Source organism: Pongo abelii, chromosome 16 (genome assembly GCF_028885655.2).
Source record: "Pongo abelii isolate AG06213 chromosome 16, NHGRI_mPonAbe1-v2.0_pri, whole genome shotgun sequence".
Taxonomy (NCBI): Eukaryota; Metazoa; Chordata; class Mammalia; order Primates; family Hominidae; genus Pongo; species Pongo abelii.
This window is the reverse complement of record NC_072001.2, coordinates 21,702,197-21,726,079: the sequence shown is the minus strand read 5'-3', so window position 1 is coordinate 21,726,079 and position 23,883 is coordinate 21,702,197. Positions and strand designations below refer to the sequence as shown.

The following is a 23,883-nucleotide window of genomic DNA, read 5'->3' as shown; positions in this document are numbered from 1 at the left end:
GCAAATGTATCTTAACTGTCTCCTCTCCAAGGCCTGTCTCATGCTTTATTTTTGGATAAAACCTTGATGTTAATAATTGAGCATTAGAGTTAAAAATCTAGATGGACTGTCTGGGGAAATTCTCTTCGGGGAAGCTGTGTAGGCCGTTCAGTGGGAGAGAAGGAACATCAGCTCTGGGGTCACACATCCTGAGCTTCCTGATAACACACTGTCTGCTAACTGTGGGACTTGGACAGTGCATTCCCTGTGGAGTATGACTCTGTATCTGTATAATGGGCTCACTGGCCAACTGGCAGGGTCATCATGGCAAACAGTAACAACATCTACTTGACATTGTTTATTCCCTTGCTCACTCTGATGGTAGGTATTAATTATTAATTTTGAGATTTTTCTGCATGTAAACTGTAGGTCCTTATACCTTGGCAACTCAAATTATGCAATTTAAGAAAATAAGATATGACTAGTAAGATTCAATGTATTTTTTTTTCTCCAAAACAGCATAGAATTTTTTGGTATTTTTTGGTAAAAGTGAGCAGTGACCATTGTCAAGGACATGGTAGGAGGGACATCCATTAATGGAAGGGTTGGGCATTGTAGGTCAGCCTGAACAATACTGAAGTTGTGTAGCCATGTATGACAAGGTTGGTGTAGTGGCTGCTTATGTGTAGACAAATCACATTGGCATGGGTAGGTTGTTAGCTTGGTGATGGTTAAAACATGGACCTGCCCTGTAGGCCCCTCCTCCAGGCTCTCCTGAGTCATGTGGAACTTGCTGACTTCCCCTTGTTCCATAGTCCACCTGCCTGCAGTGCCCCCTGAGCCACAAGTAACTCCTAAAAACACTGGGGTTGGTGAGATGAAGGTGCTGCGGTCCATCATCCCCTGAAACTGTGTTGCCTACCGACTCCAGTGTTTTTTCATGGGTAAAACAAGCAAAAAAGTATCTGACCTTAGATAGGAACGGTGAGCTTTTAGGGGAGAGTAAGACATAAAGCTAAGTTTAACTGGCTCCAACTTTTAAAATGTCAAGAACATGAATATACAGTAATATAGATTATTCCATTTTGAGCCATTTCAAAGTAATCATATCAATTTCTTAAAGTATATTTTATATTTCAAGGTGATTCCAGAGATTAACTCATTATAGAATATTCTAGACTTAATTTAGTTCGGAAAGGTGGAGAATGGGAACCCACAAGCCCATTTGGATCAGCCGGCCTCAGAGTCCCTCCTCAGTCCCAGATGGCCCTGGATAAGTGGCTCTGATATTCTACAAGTTTATTGGTGGCTCTGAGGCAGTGAAAAATCTGGGCTGGAGTATTTCTCTAGACAAATTGCACCCCATGTCGTTGATCTGCTTTTACAGCCGGGCTTGACACATTCACCATTTTTCTCCTCTTCCCCGGCTTCCTTAGCCTCTGAGGTTTACAGCTTTTAAAACTCTAGCACTCTTTCCTGCCCCTTGCCTTTAAGTTAAAAGCTGACGAGTCTGTAATATAAAACATAGAATTATGGTAATGAATAAGAGGTTAAAAGCTATCATGGCAAACAAAACTTGAGCAGGTTTGTCTGACTGATATGTTAAAATTATGTGTTGAATGAAAACATTAAAATGCTGTGGGATTAATGGAGAAAGACAAGAACGGGAGGTCAGAAACAATGCTAAATCAGCACATGAACTGCCTGTGGGCTAGAGAGGGTGGCTTTAATATACGCCTATTGCAGGAAAGGGAAAAAAAAGTAATTTAGTCTGTTTTCTTCAGGTGAGTAGAACAATGGCATTTTAAATATGGGAGGCACCTAATAAATACATTTATTTCAATTCCTTTCCTACATAGGGGAAGAAACAGAGGCTACAAAAGATTTAGCTAGTTCACAGAAAACACTATGCTTTGGAGTTTTTGACTTTATGAGTTTTGTTACAGCGCTGACATTCATTCTTTTGTGCATTCAATTTATTCAAATCTAGAGCACATCGTGTGTTGGGCAGAAGGCAACGTACTTGAGGATTCAGTGGTCAACGATACAGAAAAGGGTGCTGTCCTTGGGCACTAATGGGTCTTGGGCTACTACAAGTAAGGAGGCAGTGGCAGTAGGTGGAATGAGGGCTGTGGGGTCCTGGCATCATGGATACCAGTTTGGGCTTGGAATGAAAAAGGAGGCTTCCTTGGAGAACAGCGGTCTAAGCTGAGACCGCTGTAGGAATAGTAGTTAAGGAGGAGACAGGAAGAAGAGCTTTCCAGGAAGACAGCACAACATAGGCAAAGGCCTGGAAAGGAGAGAGAGTACATTCCCTCTGAGAACCTTGATGAGGTGAAAAGATCAATGGTGTCACATGATAAGGCTAGAGAGGAGGGCAGGGGTGACAGCACAAGGCCATTGGATTCCATGTCTTGCAGATGAACAATGGGAGTTCCTTTCTAGGCACTAACACAGCAGTGACTTGGCTCTTTTGATTTCCATAATGTAAATCTTGTTGCAGTGGAGCTCCTATTGATTGCATTTTTAAAAAGCTGACGTTGGAATAAAAATTTCCTGGTCACCTAAGGGCTGGTGTGTTGCACCTTCTGAATCACTGTCTAAAGACATTTAGTCCCCTTGTGTGTGAAGTCATTCGTGATGCCACTGGAGCAGACCTAATCGGTTCATGCTCATTAATTGAATTCCTTATATAGATGCCCTGAGTGTGTGTTTTCCATATTGTTTCTATCAGACAGAAGAGAACAATTTTTATAGGTTTTATTGCTTTATCCATTTTTTATTAATAACAGATCATTGGATATTTTGACCAGAGTCTCTTGGGCTGCCGTGAGTTAAAAAATTTGCAGTAAAAAAAAAAAAAAAGAAGTGTAAGTCACCACCACTAAATTACAAATATTTCTGTAACTCAGGGGTCAGCAAACCAGGGCTTATAGGTGAAATCCATATGGCTGCCTGTTTTTGTAAATAAAGTTTTTCTGGAAAAAAGTCTTGTTCATTTGTTTACATTATCTATTACTGCTTTAATGGGACAAGGGCTGATTTTAGTAGTTGCTACAGAAACCTTATGGCCACAAACCAAAAATATTTACTTATTGGCCCCTCACACCTGCCCGTCACAAGGAAAGGCTAATCCTGTACCCTGCCAATAAGACGTAGCCAAAGAGAGGACAGAAGAGAGCAAGATTTTACTGGTCTTCAGCAGTGACTAGAAAGACCTAAGTGATCAACCAAGTTACTGAGTATTTTTTCAGAGGAGAATCCAGTACACTAATGAAAAAGAAGCAGCCTAGATTCTTCTTTTGAGAGTTTTCATATTGCAGATGTCTTTGATGAATGTATTATAGAATGTTTACATCTTAAAGTCTTTAGATTTTAGTCCATTTGTCTTTGAACCTAAGAAAAAAAAAACACAAAAAGCCATTTTATTCATTTGATATTTCTCTTTTGTAAGGTTGGATGAGTATTCTGGTTAACAGTATTTGCAATTTGAGGGAAAAAAGTATTTTTGTTAAAAAAAATTCGGCCACTTTTCTGATAATGCAGTAACCTCTTACTAGGTTGGGGTGAATGAAAATAATTCTCCTAGTCTCTGGCTAATGTCCGGAGCTTCTGGTTCTCCTTCAAACTTTATGACAAAACTGAAGCAATGTGAGCTGGAGTTGAAATAGGTTAAATATGAGGCCTGAAGTAGGTTTTGTATGAAATACATTGTTTTCTTTCGCTCACCTTTCCTCCTTCTTCCAGAATGTGGGAATAAATGGGGACACAAGGTGTGTAGAAGAGTTAGAGAATGTTCATAAAAAGTCATCATTAAAGGGGGGCTACTTGGGTAGCTTTAAATTAATTCTTAAGATAGCAGTTCATGCGGTGGGTCAGGACCTCTAAGAGGCTGGGTCATAACCCATGTGCAGAAAGACTAAGTTTTAATTTTGATTGACATGATGCTAATATATCAGTTTAACTTGTTCTTTCTAGTCACTGAGAAAGTACAAGTAAATATTTGGCTGGATTCAGTCATTAGTTATCAAAGAATGTAGAATCCATTAAGCTGATGCCTAAATCTTCAGCCTGTTGCTTATAGGACTCTAATATCTAAACTAAAAATGGCTATTTTGCATGAAAGTGTTCATTCTAGTGAAGGGACTAATTTTTTTTAAATGACGTAAGTGTAAAACATTCATAGTAGACAGAAATGAGTGAAAAGTTGGTGAAAATGTGTAATTTTAAGAAGAAACCCAATATTTACTTTGCATTTCATCGGGTATGTGGTTCAGCTTTTACTTAAAATGACAAACTACTCTGTTCCAATAAGTTGAGCACTTAAGCAGTCACTAGGAAAATTTTCACAGTTATTGTACTTATGGTAATACTGCTCACAACATTATTAGATTACTCTAGAATTAATATCAGGTTCATTTTTAATTATCCAAGAAAAATTTTATTAGTGCTTACTTATGTATTATTTTTGACCCTCAAACAATATTAGCTGTCAGATCACTTGTATCTAAATAAATTTTGGCTGCGCAAAGAACCAACAAAACCACCATCCCAACAACGAAGGCAAACGTTTAAAAGACAAAAATAAATTGCCATTATTAATGGTATTAAAAAGAATGTGCCATCAATAGGCTATTGCTAATTTGTAACATGACTAGCAGAGAACATTTCTACAAATTTGGATTATTTACCTTTCTATAAGAAAGAGCTTTATTAAATGAAAGTGTATATAATAGTGTAAAATAATGCTTAGCAAAGTATTCCTAGGTAGAAATACTACTGCAATATTGGTTAAGAATTTGTGGGGACTTACTTTTCTAGAAATAAATGGCTTAAAGCACTTGATATTTCTTTCTTTCCAAGCAAATTTGATTTCCCACTTACATCATGCTTATGAAATAAAAATATTTAATAACCTCTTTTTTACAGATAGTAATACAGTTTAACTTTAAAAGCTTCCTTACTGATACAGAAAAACTGTTCTGATTCAAATCAGAGGGTTATTTAAAAATACATTTTTTTGTAATCTGTCTCCCATAGAAATATTTGATGAATGGATTACATGCAAAAGCTCTAATGGCCACTCTCTCCTGTAATTTGGGTCACTTTTGGTAAATAGGAAATAAATGCCCACTTATAATTAATTATATGGACACATTGGTATGTAAAATATTTTAAAATCTTGTAATCAAGTCTAGTAGAGTCTTTTAATGTAATATTTATTTGGGAAAGTGATTGCAAGCTTTCTCTCAAATTTCATGAAGTTTTTGTTCACTTAGCCATGTGGCTCAAAATTGCCATTGCTTTATATAGTATGTAAGTTTACCTATTTGTAATTAACTGCAGATGTACAAAGTCCATTGATGGCTTAGGGTAAGAATCTGTCCTTATTGTTCATTCTGGGGAGCAGTGCTTCCATCCTTTTCTGAAGTCTTGAATATTCATCTTATTCTATAATTATAGAGGGTAAAGGAGAATGTGAAAAAATGACTTCTGGGAATACCATGCTCCACTTTACCCAATCCCACCTACTTCACCCACCCGCATACATAAACAGAGCAGGTGTGGTCCAGGCAAACCCAGCGTTGTCAGTGTTAAGGCAAATAAATGGCTTAGCACCTCAGTCCCCCTTTTGATGTTTGTTTCTGTATTTAAATGTGTTTGAGGTTTTCAACATCCCCAGAACACTGGGTGTTAAGAGGCAGAAAACATGCAATTTATAGCAGATGGGCACAGCCTTTCCTGGCAGTGCTGCTGAAATGGGATCAATCAGCAGCACTTCATGCTCCATTTGTCCGAAAGAAACCCACCTGGGGAGCCCTGGGGAGCTGTGCCTATTAGGAAAACACCTTAACATGTTTTTTAAAATAAAAATTCGCCAGTTGGCATTAATCAGGAAGAAAATGGTTTCTCCATTAACCCTCTCCCATTTGCCTTTCTCTTATCTTTTTTTTTTCCTTTATGTTTTGAACCATGATCCTTTATTCTTTTTACTCATAAAAGACACAGCCCAGGGAAGCCACACAGCATGCTCACTCATAAGGCTTAAACTTTCAAACTTTTTTCTCCCTAATTTTTGATCTCACCTTTCTGCAGACCTTATTTGGCAAAGACCATACTCCTCTCTTTTCATTTTCCATCTGCCGACGCTGCCTTCTTTTTGATTTTCTGGGCCTCTCCCTCTCCTTAATTTTAGAGTGTGTTAGGCTAGGAGGGAGCATTATGAGTTGGGGCAACCTTCACTGCTCAATAAACCTAAGACCAGACAGAGTGAGTTTTCGGGGATGATGAAATCAAAGCCACGTGCTTTGGAGGTACCACAGTGGCCTTGAGTTAATCACTTTTATTTCTCTGATTCCTGAAACTTTCCTAGGTGTAAAGTGGATATCTCCACACCCCCTCTGAAGCAAGCCAACTGCCTGGAGCTGCTGCTGGACAGCTGTCTGGGGACAGCGAAAGAAAGCAGATTACCCAGCCATAGGTGAGTGTTGTGCCTTATTGTACATGCTCCCTCCTCCCACCTTCTCTTTGAAAACAAAGCTTTGAATTGAAAAACTGCATCAAAAGAGATTTTTGTCCCAAGTTTTGTTGTACGTTATAAAGCAAGACATCAGACTTAGGGTTTAATGCATTAGTGAAAAGGTGACAGTAGAATTAGAGTTGGTCTTGCTATTTTAAAAGCCAAATAGGTATTCTGAATTTTTAGCTTTTAGCAAGCCTTTGGGGAATGTTGACATCCTCAAAGAAGCAGACTCCTGCTTAGCCTGTGTGTGTAAATAGAACTTTTAATAGAAGTTCACAAATAACTTTACCAGCCATTCATGTTTGCAATGTTGTGATACCTTTGCAGAATTTCTCAGGATCAAGTGAGAACCTAACTAAAATGTGGCAATGTAAGGAGCAGAGCAGGAAGAACCTTTAAGTCGGAAACTTACAAAAAGTCAATTTCATAGTCAGTTTCTTTGGTCCTTCCACAACCACTTCTGGGATCTGTTTTCTCTACAATGGAGGTAACAACAATAGCTATTTCAGAGCAGGAAAAGGCTTAGAGCAGTGCTAGAATATGGTCCTGGCTATATGAAGTTTAGCTATTTGTATATTGTAACAAACCTACAGTGTATTTTTTTAATTGGTAGTAACAGATTTCTTTTGGAAAAGTAGGAGCCTCCTGTCCAGGGAACACCTGCAGTTCCCACTAAGTGAACACTGGTGTCTGCTAACCTTTGCTTCTATTTTCTCAATAATAACTGTCAAGCTGTTCCTTTATTTAGCAATTTTATTTACATTTTTTTTTCTCCTTTGTGTTTTCTTGAGACAGAGTCCCTCTCTGTGGCCCAGTCTGGAGTGCAGCAGCGCCATCATAGCTCACTGCCACCTCCACCTCGGGCTCTAGCATCAGCCTTCAGGGTAGCTGGGACTACCCGCGGGGCCCACCACGCCCGCCTGATCTTTGTGGTTTTTGTTTTGTTTTTCAGTTTAGAGGCCCGGTTTCGGTGGTGAATCAGGCCTGCAGTTTTAGCACTTTGGGAGGCCGAGGCAGGTGGATCACTGAGGTCGGAAGCTCCAGATCAGCCTGACCAACATGCAGAAACCCCATCTCTACTAAAAATACAAAATTAGTCAGGCATGGTGGCACATGCCTGTAATCCCAGCCACTAGGGAGACTGAGGCAGGAGAGTCCCCTAAACCTAGAGGCGGAGGTTGCAGTAAGCCGAAATCACACCATTGCACTCCAGCCAGGGCAACAAGAGTGAAACTTCGTCTCAAAACAAAAAACAAAACAAAACAAAAAAACAGAAAAACAAAAAAACAAAAAATAAAACAACATAAAAATAAAGAAATCGGGTTTCACCATGTTGCCCAGGCCGGTCTGGAACTCCTAGGATCAAGTGATCCCTGGCGCTCGACCGTCCAAGGTCCTGAAACTATAAGCGTGAGCCACCATGCCAGGCCGATCTATTCCTTTCTGATTAATAAAGTGGGCCCCGCGCGGTGGCTCACGCCTGCAATCCCAGCAGCCCGGGAGGCCTAGGCAGGCGGATCACCCGAGGTCGGGAGCTCCAGGCCAGCCGGACCAACATGGAGAAAGCCCGTCTCTACCCAAAAAACAAATAAATAAATAAATAAAAACTCAGGCGGGCATTATGGCTCACAAATGCAATCCCAGCCACTCGGGAGGCTGAGGCAGTAGAACCATCCAAACCCAGGAGGCGGAGGCCACAGCCGGCCGAGACCGCGCCACTGCATTCCAGCCTGGGAAACGAGTGAAATTCCGCCCGAAAAAAAAAAAAAGAGAGAAGGACCGGTTTCAGCATGTTGCACAGGCCAGTCTGCAACTCCTAGGCTCCAGTGATCCACCGCGCTCGGCTGTCCAAAGGCTTCGGATCACAAGCGTGAGCCACCACGTCAGGCCGATCTATTCCTTTCTGATTAATAAAGTGGGCCGGGCGCGGTGGCTCAAACCTGCAATCCCAGCACCCCGGGAGGCCTAGGCGGGCAGATCACCCGAGGTGGGGAGCTCCAGGCAAGCCGGACCAACATGGAGAAACCTCGTCTCTACCCTCCCCCCCAAAAAAATCAGCCGGGCATTATGGCTCACACCTGCAATCCCAGCCACTCGGGAGGCTGAGGGAGGAGAACCACCCAAACCCGGGAGAGGGAGGCTACGGCGGGCCGAGACCGTGCCACTGCATTCCAGCCTGGGCAACAAGAGCGAAATTCCGCCCTAAGAAAAAAAAAAGAGAGACTGGTTTCACCATATTTCCCAGGCCAGTCTGGAACTCCTAGGCGCCAGTGATCCATCGCGCTCGGCCGTGCAAGGTCCTGAGACTACAAGGTTAAGCCACCACGCCAGGCCGATCTATTCCTTTCTGATTAATAAAGTGGGCCGGGTGCGGTGGCTCACACCTGCCATCCTAGTACCCCGGGAGGCCTAGGCGGGTGGATCACCCGAGGTCGGGAGCTCCAGACCAGCCGTACCAACATTGAGAAACTCCGTGTCTACCCAAAAACAAACACAACAACCAAAAATTAGCCGGGCATTATATCTCACACCTGCAATCCCAGCCACTAGGGAGGCTGAGTCAGGAGAACCACCCAAACCCGGGAGAGGGAGGCTACTGCGGGCCGAGACTGCACCACTGCATTCCAGCCTGGGCAACAAGAGCGAAATTCTGCCCTGCAATCCCAGGGCACGCCTGCAATCCCAGCACCCCAGGAGGCCTAGGCGGGCGGATCACCCGAGGTCGGGGGTTCCAGGCCAGCCGGACCAACATGGAGAAACCCCGTCTCTACCCAAAAAAAAAAAAAAAAAATTAGCCTGGCATTATGGCTCAGGCCTGCAATCCCAGCCACTCGGGAGGCTGAATCAGGAGAACCACCCAAACCTGGGAGGCAGAGGCCACGGCGGGCCGAGACCGGGTCACTGCATTCCAGCCTGGGCAACAAGAGCAAAATTCCACCCTAAGAAAAAGAAAAAGAGAGAGAGAGAGACCGGTTTCACCATGTTGCCCAGGCCAGTCTGGAACTCCTAGGCTCCAGTGACCCACCGCGCTCCGCTGTCCAAAGTCTTGGGATCACAAGTGTGAGCCGCCACCCCAGGCCCATCTATTCCTTTCTGATTAATAAAGTGGGCCAGGCGCGGTGACTCACGCCTGCAATCCCAGCACCCCGAGAGGCCGAGATGGGCAGATCACCTGAGGTCGGCAATTTGAGACCAGCCTGAGCAACATGGAGAAACCCCGCTTCTATCAAAACAACAACAGCAAAACAAAATTAGCCAGGCATGATGGCTCATGCCTGTAATCCCAGCCACTCGGGAGGCTGAGGCAAGAGAACCACCCAAACCTGGGAGGCTGAGGCCTCGGTGAGAGGAGACCGCGCCACTGCACTCCAGCCTGGGCAACAAGAGCGAAATTCCGCCTTAAAAAAAAAAAGAAAAGACAGAGACCAGGTTTCACCTGTCGCCCAGGCTGGAGGGCAATGGTGCCATCTCGGCTCATGGCAACCTCTGCCTCCTGGTTTCAAGCGATTCTCCTGCCTCAGCCTCCCAAGTAGCTGGGACTACAGGTGTGTGCCCACATGCCCGGCTAATTTTTGTTTTTTTCTAGTAGAGATGGGGTTTTGCCACATTGGCAAGGCTGGTCTTGAATTCCCGACCTCAGACAACTCACCCGCTTCAGCCTCCCAAAGTGCTGGGATTACAGGCGTGAGCCACCGCACCCAGCGTTTATCTTTCTTTTCTCCTCCAAATCCCTGGCAAACAATGATCTTTACAGTTTGCCTTTTCCAGAATATCATATAAATGGAATCAATCATTCCAATTTATGTATGTAAGTTTTTCAAACTGCCTTATTTCACCTAGGAAGATGCATTTGAGATTCATCCATCTTTTGCATGATGCTCCTTTTTGTTAATGACTAGTATTCCATTGTAGAAATGTACTGCAGTTTGTTTAGACATTCACTTATTGAAGAACATCTTATTTGCTTCCAGTTTTGGGTGAATATGAATATGGCTGCTATGAACATTTGTGTACAGGTTTTGTGCGCACATAAGTTTTCAAATCAGTATGCAAATACCTAGGAACACCCTATTGTTGGATCATGTGATGAGACTATGTTTTTACTTTGTAAGAAGCTGCCAAACTGCTGTCCTAAGTGGTTGTACTATTTTGCTTTCCAACAAGCAATACATGAGAGTTTCCAGCACCCCACAGATTAACTATTAAAAGCAATTGGAATTTTCCTGATTTTGGATTTTAGCAATTTTGATAGGTGTCTAGTGGTATCTCATTGTTGATTTAATTTGAATTTCCAAAAAAATGACATTTAGCAAATTTTTATATACTGATTTGTCGTTTGTCGTCTGTATATATATTTTGTTGTTGTTGTTTGTTTTGGTTTTTTGGTTTTTTTTGAGATGGAGTCTTGCTCTGTGGCCCAGGCTGGAGTGCAGTGGCGCGATCTCGGCTCACTGCAAGATCTGCCTCCCGGGTTCATGCCATTCTCCTGCCTCAGCCTCCTGAGTAGCTGGGACTACAGGAGCCCGCCACTACGCCTGGCTAATTTTTTGAATTTTTAGTAGAGACGGGGTTTCACCGTGTTAGCCAGGATGGTCTCAATCTCCTGACCTCGTGATCCACCCGCCTCGGCCTCCCAAAGTGGTGGGATTACAGACGTGAGCCACCGCCCGGCCCCTTTTCCCATTTTCTAATTGGATTATTTGTTTTTCTGCTGAGGTTTTACAGTTTGTTACATGTTTTATACATGAGTTCTTTTGTGACTATTGGCTTGCAGATATTTTTAGTGGTCTGTAATTATTTTTATTCCTATTCCTAGTCTTTCATAGAGCAAACATTTTTAATTTTGATGGAATCCAACTTACCATTTTACCCATTTTCCCTTCAATGGTTCATGCTTTTGGTGTAAAACAAGAGAGCTACTTACTTAGCCTGCTATTTACTTAGCCCTAGATGCAAAGTTTTTCTCCTATTTCTTCTGAAGTTTAGCAGCTTTAGTTTTGCATTTAAGTGCATGATCCATTTTTTAGTTAATTTTTATAAAAATGTGAGGTTCAGGCTGAGGTTCAATTTTTTGGCCTATGGATGTTCAGTTGCCCCATCACCATTTACTGAAAAGGCTATCCTTCCTCTGTTGAGCTGCTTTTGCAACTTTGTCAAAGATCAACTGGTTTTTGCTCATTTTATAATTAGCTTGCTTAATTTCTTATTGTTGAATTTTAAGAGTCATTTGCATATTTTGAACACAAGTCTTTTGTGATTTGAAAATACATTCTCAGTCTATGACTTGCCATTTCACCTTAACTGACATAACATTTCACAAACTAAAAAGGGTTTTTTTTTTCTTTTAACAAAGCTTTCATCAATTTTTTGTTTCGTGGGGTTGTACTTAAAATTTCATCAAGGTACAAATATCTAACAAGGTCACATAGATTTTCTCCTGTGTTTTCTTCCACAACTGGTATAACTTTGTATTTCACATTTAGATTTATAATACATTTTGAGTTAATTTTGTGTAAGGTATAAGATGTGTGTCTAGGTTCAATTTTTAGGGGAGAGGACGTATGTATGTCTAATTGTTTTAGCATCACTTGTTGAGAAGACTATCTTCTCTTCATTGAATTGCCTTTGTGAGATATATATATATATATATATCAGTTGACTATATTTGTGAGTCTGTCCCTGGGCTCTCTATTCTGTCCCATTGGTCTGTGTGTCTGTTCTTTCACCAATACCATGCTGTCTTGATTGCTTTAGATTTATAGAACATTGTGATGTATTTAATATCAGGTAGTGCAAGTCCTATAACTTTGTTCTTCTTCAATATTGCATTGGTCTTTTGCCCTTCTATAAAAAATTTAGAGTAAGTTTGCCAATATCTTCAAAATAGCCTTCTTGAATTTTGATTAGGATTGTGTTGAATCTATAGAACAAGTTTGAAAGAATTGGCGTTTTAACAATATCGATTCCTCCAATATAGGAATATTGACTACATTTCCATTTAATCAGATCTTCTTTGATTTCTGTCATCAGTGTTTTGTAGTATTTTGCATACACATACTGTAAAATAATGTTTCAGCTTTATACCTCAGTACTTCATTTTTTGTATGTGCATACTGTTTTAAATGTTTTCTAAAGTAAATTTCAAATTTTAATTGTCCTTTTTTGTTATATATAATAACAATTGACTTTTGTATGTTATACATGTATCTAATGACCTTGATATACCCACTTAAGTCCAGAAGTTACATTCATTTCAATTTCCTACATAGACTATCATTTCATTTGTGAATAAAAGTTGGTTTCTTTCTTTCCAATCTATGTAATTTTTCTTCTTGTCTTATTTCCCTGACTAAGACTTCCAGTATGATGTTAAGTATGAGGAGTTAGGGAGGACATATTTGACTTCTTTTTTTTTTTTTTTTTTGAGACAGAGTCTCACTCACTCTGTTGCCAAGGCTGGAGTGCAGTGGTGCGATCTCGGCTCACTGCAATCTCTGCCTCCTGGGTTCAAGGGATTCTCCTGCCTCAGCCTCCTGAGTAGCTGGGATTACAGGTGCCTGCCACCACACCCAGCTAATTTTTTGTATTTTTAGTAGAGACGGGGTTTCACCATGTTGGTCAGGCTGGTCTCAAACTCCTGACCTTGTGATCTGCCCACCTTGGCCTCCCAAAGTGCTGGGATACAGGCGTGAGCCACCGCGCCCGGCCTTGACTTCTTAATAATCTTAGAAGGCAAATACTTAAGTCTCTTGCCATTAATTCTAACATTAGCCACAGACATCATACACATACTTTATTCGGTTAAGGAAGTTCCCATCTATTTGTAGTTGAGTGAGTTTCTTTAGATATTTTAATTACAAGTGGTGTTGGATTTTGTTCAAAGCTTTTTCTGCGTCTGTTGATAAGATCATACAGCTTTTCTTATTTAGTCTGTTATGAGGAATGTACATATATGTGTGTGTATATATATATCCACATTTATTTTTGTGCATGTATGTATACATTCTCAGCCACTTTTGCTGCTACAATGTATTAAAGGTCTTTGATAATTGCTTGTGCACTAGATCCCATCCGCTTTCACTCACTCAAACACTTTGCTTCTATAATAGTTTCCCTTTCTCTGGCATCTTCATTTTTTTGTCTTCCTGCACCATTCCAATCACCTCACAAGCATGCTGTATATACTGTCTCCACCAAAACACACAGGTGTGCATGCACAAACACATACATACATATGCACCTCTCTGTATTAATCCAAGTTATCAATTTTTTACTGTACTTTCCTTTGTAGAAAAAATTATATGACTCATCTCTTAATTCTTTTGAATCTACTCTAAGATTTTTATCTCCACAACTCATCTGAAATCATTTTTGCCAAGGTTGCAGGTGACCTCCACCTTGAGAAATCTAATGGACAATTCTTTTCCTCTTAAATTTTCTGGCAGTACTTGACATGGCAAAGTTGCAAAAGCAACTCAATAGAAGGATAGCCTTTTCAGTAAATGGTGATGGTGCAACTGGACAGCCATAGGCCAAAGACATCCCTGTGTCTTTATCCTTCATTTGAAGGAAAGAAGACAGGGGAACAGGAGGGGGATATAATACTCTCCAAGTTTTCATACCTTCCTTCTCAGGCAGTTTGCTAGGCTTATTCTTCTTCTTCCGCCCGACCTCCTAACATAAGAAAACATTAATCTTTAGTTCCTGTTAATGATCTTTCTGCTATTCATATTCATGTTAATAAGTGATTCCATCTGTTACAGGTATTAGTTAGATAGCATGCATCTGAACAGAACACACCCCAAATTTATCTTTCCTTCCCTGTATTCCATTGTTGAATTCCCTCAAAATTTCCACTGAAATCTCTAATCTTATGCTTAATATTCTCCCAAACAAATTCTTGATTACAGCAATCCATTTCCACTAACATTCTCCTCCTTTAGTCCTACCCATCTCAGTTGACATCAGCTTCTAGTTGCTGAGACAAAAATACTTAAAAATTACAATTCTTTCCACTTTCCCATACCCCTGCATAGCGAAGCCATGAACAAATCTCATCTGCTCTAACTTTAATATATATTCCCAGTCTTGCCACTTTTCATTATTCCTGACACTCGTATCCTTAACCAAGCTGTAATTACCACTTTCCTGGAATAATTAGAATAGTTTCTTAATTGGTTTTTATTTACTTCTGTTCTTGGCTCCCTGCAGCCTATTCTTCACACAGCAGCTAAGGTGATCATTTAATGTAGAACTCAGATCTAATGGCAAAATTTCTATACCACTTGGAACAAAATCCAAATGCTTGCAGGGATCTGGTGTCTATGCACTTTGATGCTCATTTGCTCTTGCGCTGCTCACTCTCCTCTATTCTGGCCTTCTGACGTTGCTTACTCTTCTCCTAGATTTTCCCTTGGTTCCTTCATTTACTTAATTCTGGTCTGTGCTGAAGTATCTCTTTAAAAAGCACTTCCCAGAATACTCTAGCAAAACAAACAAACAAAAAAAGCCCCTCTGCCACACCCAATCTCTTCACTCTTTCTTTTTTCTCCTTTGCACTTATTACCACCAAAAATTCTATCACGTATCCAATTATTTACTTGTTTACTGTATATGGTCTCTCATTAGAAAATATGCTTCATCTGGATGGCTGTTTTACCTGTGTAGCTCCATAACTATATTTCCTGAAGGGTTCCTGTCCTACAGGTGGCACTCAAATATTTACTGCATGACTAAATGAATGAATCGAAGGAGGGGGCAAGAGACACAGGTGTGTTCCCATTCTCTAGGATTTTTAAAACATAATGACACTACTTGTAAAAACAACAAAATGCCAAAAACACAGTTATAAAGAGTGTAGAAATTAATAAATAATCCCTGTGTACCCCCCTAAAAGGTAAGAGTTCTTATGGAAAGGTAGGGAACCTGTTGTACACAAGTTATAAGAACATGTGTCAGTGACTGTGGACCAAAGGGAAGCATGGCCTACAGCCACAATGTCTATACATTCTTATTAAATTATTAAAGTCCTGGAGTACTCAGATATATGGAGTCTCATTCAACCATGGATGAAACATACACAAAGATATTTCTGATCCTACATTAATACATCCATGAGATAGTGTGACATTTAAAATTATTGTAGAATTTCTGAATAACTAAAAAAAGAGTCATTTGCTACATGTATATATATGTAGATTTTTAAATATAGTTAATTTAAAAATTGGGAATTTCAGGGGCAATTACACAAGTTATTCTAAGGCAAGATATTATAGCGGTAAATCTGTCAAGCTTTGGAATGAAAGTAAAAAAATGAAGAACCTCAAAGAACCATTTTTACTTATACTTCATATCTTCTTTTGAGAAGTATCTGTTCATGTCATTTGTGCACTTTTTAATGGGGTGGTTTGGGTTTTTTTTTTTCTTTGTAAGTTTGAAGTTCTGTATAGATGCAGGATATTAGACCTTCACTAGATGCATAGTTTGCAAAAATTGTCTCCCATTCTGTAGGTTATCTGTTTACTCTGTTGATAGTTTCTTTTGCTGTGCAGAAGCTCTTCGGTTTAATCAGATCCCGTTTGTCAATTTTCACTTTTGTTGCAATTGTTTTTGGCATCTTCATCATGAAAGCTTTGCCCGTACCTATGTCCTGAATGGTATTGCCTAGGTTGTCTTCCCATTATCCTTAGCAAACTAATGCAGGAACAGAAAATGAAACACTGCATGTTCTCACTTACAGGTGGGAGCTAAATGATGAGAACACAGAGCAAATAAAACAAATAATGAATGGGTACTAGACTTAATACCTGGATGATGAGATAATCCCTGGGGTTTGTTGTACGGATTATCTCATCACCTAGAAGCCTAGTACTGATTAATTATTTTTCCTGATCCACTAATATCTCCATAAATATGCATGGACTAATGATTATTCTAGATACTAGATAATAAATACCACATAGCATATGCCCATGAGCTATCTCTCTCCAAGACGTGAGATCACTGATTTCAAATTTTATTTTATTTTATTTATTTATTTTTTTGAGATGGAGTCTCACTCTGTCACCCAGGCTGGAGTGCAATGGTGCAATCTCAGCTCACTGCAAGCTCCTCCTCCCAGGTTCACGCCATTCTCCTGCCTCAGCCTCCCAAGTAGCTGGGACTACAGGTGCCCGCCACCACGCCTGGCTAATTTTTTGTATTTTTAGTAGAGGCGGGGTTTCACCATGTTAGCCAGGATGGTCTCCATCTCATGACCTCGTGATCCACCCGCCTCAGCCTCCCAAAGTGCTGGGATTGCCACCACACCCAGCCTTTATTTTTTTTTATTTGTATGTTCTAAATTTCCACAATACATTTTTATTACACCCAAAGTCGAAAATCAAAATGGCAAAGTAGGTCAGAAAGACTGAAGATGAAGAAAACTGGAAAAAGGCTAGCCTATTTTTAGAAGAAATCTAATGGTTGCCTCTGTATAAGTAATTTCAGTAGAAGGACAGTCTTTAGAAACCAAGATAATGATTGAGAAGCAAAAAGAAATTTAATCAGGAAGGAATTATGGAAAAATGCACATGGTAACAGGGCAGATCACCTGAGGTCAGGAGATCGAGACCATCCTGGCCACCATGGTGAAACCCCATCTCTATGAAAAATACAAAAATTAGCTGGGCGTGGTGGTGCGTGCCTGTAGTCCCAGCTACTGGGGAGGCTGAGGTGGGAGAATCACTCAAACCTGGGAGGCAGAGGCTGCAGTGAGCTGGGATTGTGCCATTGCACTCCAGACTGGGCAACAAGAGCGAAACTCTGTCTCAAAAAAAAAAAAGTGTACTGGATAATTATTTATCTTTTTTTTTTTTTTGAAATGGAGTTTCACTCGTTGCCCAGGCAGGAGTGCAATGGCTTGATGTTGGCTCACCGCAACATCCGCCTCCTGGGTTCAAGCAATTCTCCTGCCTCAGCCTCCCGAGTAGCTGGGATTACAGGCATGCGCAACCACGCACAGCTAATTTTGTATTTTTAGTAGAGACGGGGTTTCTCTATGTTGGTCAGGCTGGTCTTGAACTCCCAACCTCAGGCGATCCCCCTGCCTCAACCTCCCAAAGTGCTGGGATTACATGCATGAGAGACTGCGCCCAGCAATTATTTATATTTAAAAAATTTTATTAGTGAAATGTTTCTTAATTTTGAAAAGCCCACTGATATAATAAAATCACCTTGTTAATCAATACATAATTTTTTTTTTTTTGAGACAGGGTCTCACTCTGTCACTCCGGCTGGAGTGCAGTGGCACAATCACAGCTCACCGCAGCCTTGACCTCCCAGGCTCAAGTGATCCTCCCACCTCAGCCTCCCAAGTAGCTGGGACTACAGTTGCATATCACCATGCCCAGCTAACTTTTGTATTTTTTGTAGAGACAGGGTTTCGCCATACTGCCCAAGCTGGTCTTGAACTTCTGGGCTCAAGCAATCCACTTGCCTCAGCCTCCCCAAAGCACTGGGATTACATGCATGAGCCCCCAAGCCTGCCCAATAAATTTTTTTAAATGTCATTTAAAAGTTTTTCTCTGCCTCTCTACTCTGCCAACCAGGATCACCATTATCCTAAGGTTTTTGGTTTTTTGTTTGTCCCATAGTTGTTGGATAGTTGCTAGTACCAACCAAATTACCTATTTCCTTGTTCACCTCTGGTGGGAGGCTGAATTCTCACAGTTCTCACCTACATGTGGGAACGAATATTTCTAGAAGTCTCTAGAAAACCTCTCTTCATGCTCTTTGTCCACATGTGGATTGCATAATCATATGTAGTTATGAACCACATCATTGAATCCATTACTGGCAAAGGTGATGAAATTTCAGTCTAACCTTGGGGCTTCACCTGAGGCTTTTACCTGTGTGGGAGAGGACGAGAATGGGGATGTAACAAAGTCAGAATTCTACTAAAGAAGAAATACTGGATGGATGCTAACCACATCATCTACTATGCATACTGTTTTGCATGCGTTTCTTGCTATCTCATTTCATTCTTATGAAAGCAAAATTTTATTATTGATTTATGGATTAAAGCAATAAATTGATGAATTTTATAAAAAGTGATTATGTTGTATTTCCAAGTTCATTCAGCTCAGTATGTATTTTATTTCTCTTGAAACTTCCTCTTTGACAATTTACAAGTTTTGGGAGATTTTTCTGTTATGTTATTGATTTCTAGTTTGATTCATTTACGGTCACAGAGTGTATCTTACGTGGTTTCACTTATTTTAAATATATCAGTGTTTTGGTCGGTCATGACAACTCACACCTGTAATCCCAGCACTTTGGGAGGCCGAGGCAGGTGGATCGCTTGAGGTCAGGTGAGACCAGCTTAGCCAACATAGTGAAACCCCGTCTCTACTAACCATACAAAACTTAGCTGGGCATGGTGGTGGGTGCCTGTAATCCCAGCTACTTGGGAGGCTGAGGCACGAGAATCGCTTGATCCCGGGAGGCGGAGGTTAGAGTGAGCTGAGATCTCACCATTGCACTCCAGCCTGGGCAAGAGTGAGACTTAGTCTCAAAAAAAAAAAAATATATATATATATATATATATATGTATATATGTTAGAGTTTCATAACCCAAGATATGCTCTATTTTGGTGAATGTCCCATAAATACTCAAAAAAAAAAGTGTATTCTGTATTGGCTGATGGTACTGTTCAGTTCTTCTGGAGCCCCTCATACTTGCTTTTTGTCTAGCGGGTTTATCCATTACTGAACAAGGGGTGTTGAAGTCCCCAACTATCACTGTGAATTTGTCTATTTTTTCCTTTTAGTTCTATCAGTTCTCAGATCATATACTTTGCAGTTGTGTTATTTGGTGTATGCACATATGTTGTCTTTTTGTGATCTGACCTCTTCATTGTTATGTAATGTACCTCTTTGTCTCTGGCAATTTTCTTTTGTCCTGAAGTTTACCTTGTCTGATAATAATTCATCCAATCCAGCTTTCTTTGGATTAGTATTTGCAAGATGTATCTTCTCCCATCCTTTTACTCTTAGTTTCCTGATAATTGATATTTACTGATACAAATTAAATTACTGTTAATTTACTGATACTGATATTTTAAGTGAGTTTCTTGTAGATAGCATTCATTTGGTTGGGTCATGTTTTTAAATTCACTCTTGCAATCTTTTAGTTGGTGTGTTTAGACCATTTACATTCAATGTAGTTACTGATATGTGAGATTATAAGTCAGTCATTTCATTGTCTTGATTTTTCATTTCCCCTTACCTGTCTTCAGTTGGGTTATTTGGACATTCTTTAGTAGTGTATTTATCTAGATTTTTGAGTGTCTCTTCATACCGTTTTTCAGTGGTTATTCTAAAAACTGCAATACACACATGGAGTTTATCACAGTCTACCAGTATCAACATCTACCACTTGAGGTGGAATGTGGATATTTAACCACTATTTAAGTCCCTTTTACTGCCCCAACCTTGCGATATAGGTATCTTAAATACTTCCTCTACATACACTAAGAAACACATCAATGTTGTAATTTATACTTTAAAATGACAAGTATAATTGGATATTATACTTGTCTTCCGTAATAACAAGCTCAGTGTCTACATACCTCCTCATTTACTCAACATCCATTCATCCATGAATTTAAGGTAGCCACTTTCCCATCCACCATGCATTCAATGCACCATCTGTGATCCTTGAAATTCACCTGAAACTTGTTTCTAATGTATTTGAGTCTGACCAAAAATCTCATATGCCTGTAGACTCATCCTCTGAGATCTATGCTCTTTTTCCTTTCCTTCTGAGTACTCTACTCAATGTCACAGGAATTACAAGGAAATTCCTACGACTGGCAGGAAGAAATGGTCCCCATCTCTGTGTGTGAATTATTCCCTCTAACCCTTTCACGGAGTTCTATTTCCAAGCTAAGGTAGCTTCCTAACATGCATGCACCACTTGATGCTCAGATGAAGACATGAAAGATTCTGTGGATCTTTGGAGTATACTCTGCAACTCCAGCACCATGGCCTCCTCAGACTTCCAACTCCTATCCCCTCAACTCAGGGAGACCACTAAGCTCCACATGGATTCCTCCTTTCTGCACTGCAGTCCGAAGTCTCTCCAGCCAGTAAACTGGGCAACTGCAGGGCTCACCTTGTTTGTTTAGCCTCTGTCAGGGATCAATTCCTGTGCTGCCTGATGTCCAGTGCCAGAAATCCATTATTTCATGTATTTTGTCTTGGTTGCTTGTTTCAGGCAGGAGGAGAAATTGGTCTCTTCTACACCATCTTGACTGGAATCAGAATTCTAAATTGACAGGTTTTTTCTGTCAGCACCTAAAAAAATGTCATTACATGTCATTGTAGAATTTGTCTTTTTTTCTTTCTTTTTTTAAGATTTTCTCTTCATCTTTGGTTTTCAGCTTGACTATGGTGTGCTTAGGTGTGGTTTTATTTCTATTTGCCCTACTTGGGGTTGCTGAGTTTCTTCAATCTGTAGGTTGACAGCTTACATCAGATTGGTAGTGTCCTTGTCAACTATTTTTTCAGAGATTGCTTCTGTTCTGTTTTCTCTCTCTTCCTTTTTCTGGGACTCCAACTATACTCTGCTAGAACTTTTCACAATGTCCTACATCTGTCTTATGCTCTATTCTGTTTGCTTTTTCTTCATATTTCTTACCTCTTGATTTTGGAATTTGAGTTTCTAGAACTGTGAAAAGAATAATTCCTGTTGTTTTAAGCCACTAAGTTTGTGATCATTTATTAGAGCAGCCCTAGAAGACTAACACAACTACCACATATCAAACTGAAATTGAACAACGAAGTAGACGGATGGCTGATGGTGGGAGCTAAGTTTCTCACTGTTGGAATGAGAAAATAAAGGCGAATGTGGTCTATGTGGTAATGGATTAGAGCTGGAGACATCAGGATGCACTCAGGAGTTTATGACATCTCATGAACCTCATAGTTATATATAAAAATATGTATAGATATGTGCATATACACAGTATACACACATATATCTCCCTGCTTCATTAGCTCAGTGGGCCAAGAACCAGTGACACCCCCAGGAGCCATAAGCACACCTAGAACCCAGATCTTGGTTTCTAACACCTTCTCCTATAGTAGAAACCAGCACTCCTAGAAGAAATGGCTGATTCTATGGCTGGGACAAAGAATACAGAAGATGAATTGGAGCATCTTACAGTGCCAGAAAAAGAAGGAAGTGCTAAAAAACAAAAACAAGACACAAAACCAAAAATGATGGGGATATGTCAAAGGGACGCAAAAATCAACTGAAAGAGCTCCTAATGGCTGAAGCTGGACAATTTGAGGAACAAAAAAAAGTAGTATTAGATTGTAATGCAAGTTATAAAATAAATATCCACAAGTCCATTCTGATACAGCTCCCCTTTCCTTAGGTGTGGTCCTTGCACGATGACTTCCTTCCAAAGGAGTGTAGTATGGAGAAGGAGAAAAAAGGGCAACTTTACAGTGGAGAAAGTGGACGACACCTCCTCACCTAGGGGATCAAGGTTGATATCAACAGGAGGAAGTCACCCTGACAGTATGTGTCCTTGATATGATGCGATGAGAATGGCACTTTACCTCTATGGTCTTTCTCCCCAAAATCAATAACGTGAGTCTAATAAGAAGAAAAATATCACACAAATCTCAACTGAGGGACAGTTTATAAAATAACTGACCAGTAACCCTCAAAAGTGTCAAGGTCATCAGAAATAAGGAAAAGAGTTCCTAGAAGAAGGTTAAAAAAACAGCAACAACAAAAAAGGAAAAACAGAAACAAAAACCAAGGAAAATCTGAGAAACTGTTACATGTCAGAGGAGCCTCAGGCGACGTGATGACTAAATGTGAAGTGAAATCCTAGATGGGATCCTGGAACAGGAAAAGAACAATGGGTAAAAGCTAAAGGAATTGGAATAAAGTATAGACTTCAGCTGATAACAATGAATCAATATTGCTTCATTAATTGTGATAAATGTATCAAACTATTATAAGTTGTTAATAATTTTCTAAAGAGTCTGAAGAGATTAACTGCCATTTATAATTAGCGGATCTTGTTTTTATCCTGATTAGAATAAATTAAGTAAAAAAGACATTTGTAAATCAATCTGGGAAATTTAATTTATGAGCTGCGTATAGATAGTGCCAAAAGATTTACCTTTAAATATGACTGAAATGCCAGAAAATAAAGATGATAATGTCATTGTGGTTACTTTTTTTATTTCTTAGAGACCCAAACTGGATAAGGGTAAAATGACATGTTAATTTAAAATAATTTAATAAAGAAAAAAAGAAAAAAGTGAAGCAAGTGTAGCAAGATCTTGAAAACTGCTGAACCTGGGAGACAGGAGTTTGGGAGTTTGTGACATGATTTTTTTTTTCTCCTTCTCACATGTTTGAACAGTTTCATGATATAATCATGACTTTTTCCATAGTGTCCTTTTGATAACTCCTATTCTGCATGTGATTGTAAATATTTTCAATTATGGAATATTCTATCCAAGTACAAATATCTATAATTTGAACACTGCAACCCAATTTTTTAGTATACTGCTTCTTCGATGTCCCTCAATCATGAGATACTTCAAGGCTGGGCACAGTGGCTCATGCCCATAATCCCAGGACTTTAGGTGGGGCCGAGGCAGAAGGATTGCTTGAACCCTGGAGCTTCAGCCCAGCCTGGGCAACAGAGTGAGGCCACATCTCTACAATCAATCAATCAATCATCCAGGTGTGGTGGTACACATTTGTAGTCTTAGCAACTCAGGAGGCTGAGGTGGGGGGATTGCTTGAGCCCAGAAGGTTGAGGCTGCAGTGAGCTATGATCATGTCACTGCACTCCCACCTGGGTAACAGAGTGAGACCCTGTCTCAAAAAATAATAAAAAATAAAAAATAAATATTTCTTAGTCAAGAAATGCTTCTAAGATTTAATAAGTTAATTTCTGAAAAATGCCTAAGTGACATTGCACTGGCATCTATTTCTACTTCTGTTAATAATTCTATCACTAACTTTGATTTTAAAGATCTTTTACCATATTTATCCTTCTGTTAGTGTTGCTATAAAATTTACAATTCTTTTAAGAGTATTCCTCATGTTTTGTTTGTCAGTAATAAAAAGAATAAAATACAAATGTCTTAATTTTCTGAATTGAAAGTAGATACAATAGTTACATTTGATTTGGAAAATTAAATCTGTCCCTCTAAGTAACAAAAGTAACACAGTCAGTAATAGCCCATCTTAAAGAAAGGGAGTTTTATGGTTTTTAAAAATTGCTTTTATATTCCTTCAAACAATTACAGAGTGCACCATATGCCTCTGGAAGGCTTTGCATGTCATTAGTGAAAATCTGGGT

General features: G+C 39.9%; 1 protein-coding gene and 1 long non-coding RNA gene across 3 annotated transcripts in view; one reads left to right on the top strand and one right to left on the bottom strand.

Annotated features, from left to right (window-relative positions):
- The window catches only part of LOC129053790 (multiple C2 and transmembrane domain-containing protein 2-like), a 46,202-nt gene extending 23,219 nt beyond the window's left edge, over positions 1 to 22,983 (top strand). The window contains exons 7-8 of one of the 2 annotated variants that reach the window (XM_063716498.1): positions 6,353 to 6,460; positions 21,925 to 22,983. In XM_063716498.1, coding sequence (XP_063572568.1) covers positions 6,353 to 6,460; positions 21,925 to 22,084 — 268 coding nt within the window. In that variant the 3' untranslated portion in view covers positions 22,085 to 22,983. Of the gene's footprint in view, positions 1 to 6,352; positions 6,461 to 7,297; positions 9,527 to 21,924 lie in introns of those variants that run through there. The other variant, XM_063716499.1, reaches the window with a different exon arrangement.
- Positions 1,993 to 14,176, bottom strand: LOC134760250 (uncharacterized). Its single transcript, XR_010137373.1, has 3 exons — positions 14,125 to 14,176; positions 5,306 to 5,430; positions 1,993 to 3,375 (listed from the first exon to the last, which is right to left on the bottom strand). It is a non-coding gene; the product is annotated as an uncharacterized LOC134760250 (long non-coding RNA).
- Positions 22,984 to 23,883: the final 900 nt, after the last annotated feature.